Genomic DNA, 3,943 nt, shown 5'->3' on the forward strand with positions numbered 1-3,943 from the left:
GTAGAGCAAATGCGTGTGGTAGTCGAGGCCGTAAATCCTCGGGAGGGAAGAAGTCTCGAACCTCCGAGAGTCTCCTCTCTCGTCTCTTTATTCTCACTCGATATAAAATTTTGCGACAAAGAGCGAAGGTTGCGCGAAAAGCACGAGGCTCTCATATTTCCCGAGTTTTTCCTCCTGCTGGGTACGGAGGAGGACCTGTCCTCGCGCGCATCCTGCTGCTCCTGGGGATCTATCTTCGCATTCCGCCCCTTAGAGGACCGAGAGGAAGGATAGAAAAGTTATATAACGGGTGTCTTGAACCCGGTGATTTACGTGTGGTAAGCCAGGGAGATCGGAACTCTCGCGAAAGACAGATCAGGAAAGTTTTGTCGGCCAATCACGAGACGGGGATCGAGATGCCGATAAAAATGACAAAGTCCCCAAGTTCTTCAGCCAGAGTTTCCCGTTGCTCTTCGACCTGCAAGCTACTAGTGGGAGCTCCCACTGGCATCAGCAGCATAAGCGCAGGTATCGGCATCCTTGCCTCTCGCCGTCCACCTCGCAGCTTCGTCTCTTTATTCAGCAGCCGCCCGAGGCTTCTGCTCGTCCAGTCGCCCGGTCCAGACCGTTCTCAAGAGCTGTCACAGCTATACTGCCCTATACTGCCCTGTACTGCCCGTAAGGATGATGGGTAAAGACGGATAGGCCAGAAATATTTTATGTAAATAAACTGATCCATACTCACCCGTCGGTCCTCGGCTTTCGGCTTCCTTACTGCAGCTTTATAGTACTTATAAGTTCTTATCGTTCGCGGATGAGGGGAACTCTCACGAGGTTTCTCGAGGACAAACAGGTAACAGGCGGATTGGTAACCACTCGATGCCTAACCGTTCGTTTATTTGGTAACTCATAGATACATCAACATGTGTAACGTAAAGGAGAAAAAGGACTTTACCGATCAATTCAATTCGAAGTCGTTGCGATTCACGTAATTTCACGTAAATTCGTTATTCGATCGCAAAGGCTAAATCATTAGAAAAATACAGAATTTATACGTTCAGTTCGCTCGAACTTAATCGCCCTTAAACTTAGTCAGAATGAGTTACGTATGCATGTGGCTCCTACGCATGTGTAATTGTGTACGCGTCGTCCGCGATCACCTGACTCTCGGGGCTTCGATCGCGGAGGACCTTTGTCTCCGGAGAATCGCGCAAACGCAATGATCCGAGAAGGCAGTGCACGAGAAGTGTTCGACGGTATCGCAATGTGCGATGCATCAGGCGCACCGCGTCCAGTCGGATTAGAGCCAGATAGAGAGCGAAATTCTGTCAGGCAGTCAGCTGGAATATCGATTAAACTCCTTCCGGGTTGGTCGGGTCGGTCGGGTCGGTCGGGTTATCGCGAACGTCACGTGGAAGATAATGGACAATCAATGTATGTACGCAGCTTCGTTGATATGTCTACTAAACTCTAGGGCAATTTGCGCCCACGTAAGAGGAGGCGACCTGCGCGATTATTCCCTTCGTCGTTTCTTATCGCCTTTTTCCAATTATCGATTTCAACAACTACGACGCCTCCCCCTCCCCCACCACCTCCTTTTCTCACGCCGTCGTTTCCCCACGTATTTATACACCGAATCCTTATGTATAGTTATTTTATCAACAAATATTCGTTAACTAATTATCGCTGCCTCTCCGAGCGTCCCCGACGTCACGGATTCCCTGCGACCTCTAACTATTCATTGCGCTGGTAAGGATACGAACCGTACAAAACAACTAGGCGGCTCACTGCGAGACTTTTCCTTCGTCCGCTTTCCTCTACATTTTCTACATTTCCTTGTCTCTCTCCTTCCTTCCTTCCTTCCGCGTCCCGCAGTTCCCCTTCCCCGCTGGACGTTAACCCTCCAGCAGGCAGCTGCCCTCCCAGAAATCAGGCGTCGGAACTGACGAATCGGGCGTCGCTGAAGACGCTCGGCCCTTCGACTCCTTCCTTCCCTTTTGCCTGCAGAGGACGACGCGATCCTTCAGCGATCGGCCGAGTCCGGCGTCTCGCGTGTCCAAATTTCTAAAGATTTCTACCACTGCTACCACTGCGCTTCCTGCGCGGAACGGTCACTTGACGGTCACTTCCGCCGAGGGTTCCACCTTCTTCTTCCTCCTCTTCCCTCCCTTCGTCCACAGCGCATCGTGCAGTGTACCTTTCCCAGCGAGCGCATCTCCAATGCACCGAAGGCGGAGTGGAAGCTGAGTGGAAGCGGAAAGACGTAAGACGTAAGACGTAAGACGTCCGTATCTGGATCCAAATCCAAGCAATCCTCAGACTCGGTGCGCGCTGAGGGCGACGGAAGGAAGTTCGAGAGAGAAGCGAACCTCGAGGCTCCAGCTTTGAGCTTTGAGCTTTGAGCTTTGAGCTTCCTGTCTTGCGGCTCGGCAGTCGCGAAAGTCGGCAGCAGTGAGAAACACGTTTTCACATTAATAAATTACTCGCTATTCACCGAATTAATAGTATCATGCAAATGCGCAATCGTTATTCATAGGATAATAATTCGTTAATATTTATCGATAATCTGTCTGTCTCTTTTTCGTTAGTTAGTAGTTAGATAATTAATTAGGCGCGTTGATTATTAGCGATCTTCTCTCGTTTTCTTCTTTTCTCGGATTTCTCCGATTTCACTTCCTGGATGGCTTCGTGTCGATTCTCGTGACATCTCTGGACAGCCTGCACGATGCAGTCCTCGACCACGATACAGTCGCTATACTTTCTTAAGTTATGTCGTTGGCTTTTAAACGCGACCGCGTTTCCTGGAGACCGTTGGACGTTGACCAGCAGACGCCGAAAATCAATTAGCAGCTGCACTAGAGAACGGTGAGGAAATAGGGGGAGGGGGGGGGGCAAGAGGAAGGAAGAGCACGCTCAAAAGATTATTGCTTCTTGCTTCCCGATTACTAATTTGTGGCTTCTGCGGTCATCGGCACGTCCCTCGGAACGCTGGACGTCGTCTTGCTGCTGCTGCTGGCGGCTGGCAAATGTTTAATGCAGAAAGACACTAGTTACGGACCTAGTGGTGTGTGGGGGTAGGTCGGGGGCCTCCGACGGGGCCCCCTCGTACCCCTATGCGCTCAGGCCCAAACGGTGAATCTTTGCAGACAGGAAGTTGTGCAAGACAAAGACTATCGGCTTCGGGCAGCTCTCGAGGTCGAGTTCCTGAAAAACACGAGTGAATCGCATCGTCAACTTCTGTCCAACGTGAAAGGAACTCGGCGTCCCCGAATCTTTATAAATTAAAGAAATTCGAGGACGCCAAGAAGTTTCTACGAGGCGTCGAGGAACTCGCGGAAAAGTCAGAAAGAAGAAGATTAACTTGGCAGGAGAGGCTGTGAGTGCAGGTACTACGGGAGCGCACTGCGCCGCTCGCAGGCTAAACTTACAATTTCTCCGTCGTCGCCACCAAAGTCGAGCCACAGGAGGCGAGCACCGTCGTCCGCGGACATCCTGAGCTTGTCGAAGGACCTTCTCCAGAGAGGAGTAGGTGGGGAGCCTGGGCTGATTCCATTGCCGGCGACGCCGCGCGTCCCAGCTGCGTAGAGCATGAAGCCTTCCTCGTGGTTGACGACCAGCTGGCAGGCTCTGCCTTGCCAAACGCAGCCTGCAAGCAGGTCGAATGGCCCGATTAGAATCTCTGGCGACGAAAAAGGCGACGCCGTTCGCGACTCGGCACTCTGAGAGGTTCGGCCGTCGGGGGGCATCCTCGATACAGAGAGGCTTTACGCGGGTCGTAACGCCGTAACGCCGTAACGCCGTAACGCTTTATCATTTACGAGCAGAGCCTGGAGTCTCCTGGATACCGAGGGATGCGCACGATGGGATCGTAAAGAGGGTTTGCGAATAGAAGAGGATATGCGAAGCGTGCTTGAACGACCCTTCTGATTTATTGGCTGTTTGGTGTAACAGGAATTAAAATCCC

The 3,943-nt window shown here is 51.7% G+C and overlaps 1 protein-coding gene across 5 annotated transcripts in view; it reads right to left on the bottom strand.

Annotated features, from left to right (window-relative positions):
- Positions 1-844: 844 nt before the first annotated feature.
- Positions 845-3,943, bottom strand: part of LOC107264329 (beta-1-syntrophin) — a 102,069-nt gene continuing 98,970 nt past the window's right edge. For all 5 annotated transcript variants that reach the window (XM_025081179.1, XM_015732478.2, XM_015732477.2 and 2 more), the window contains 2 exons: positions 3,408-3,625; positions 845-3,183 (listed from right to left, as the gene is read on the bottom strand). In XM_025081179.1, the coding sequence (XP_024936947.1) occupies positions 3,091-3,183; positions 3,408-3,625 (311 nt within the window). In that variant the 3' untranslated portion in view covers positions 845-3,090. The remainder of the gene's footprint in view (positions 3,184-3,407; positions 3,626-3,943) is intronic.

Source organism: Cephus cinctus, unplaced genomic scaffold (genome assembly GCF_000341935.2).
Source record: "Cephus cinctus unplaced genomic scaffold, Ccin1 Ccin1_scaffold0168, whole genome shotgun sequence".
In the NCBI taxonomy this organism is placed as follows: domain Eukaryota; kingdom Metazoa; phylum Arthropoda; class Insecta; order Hymenoptera; family Cephidae; genus Cephus; species Cephus cinctus.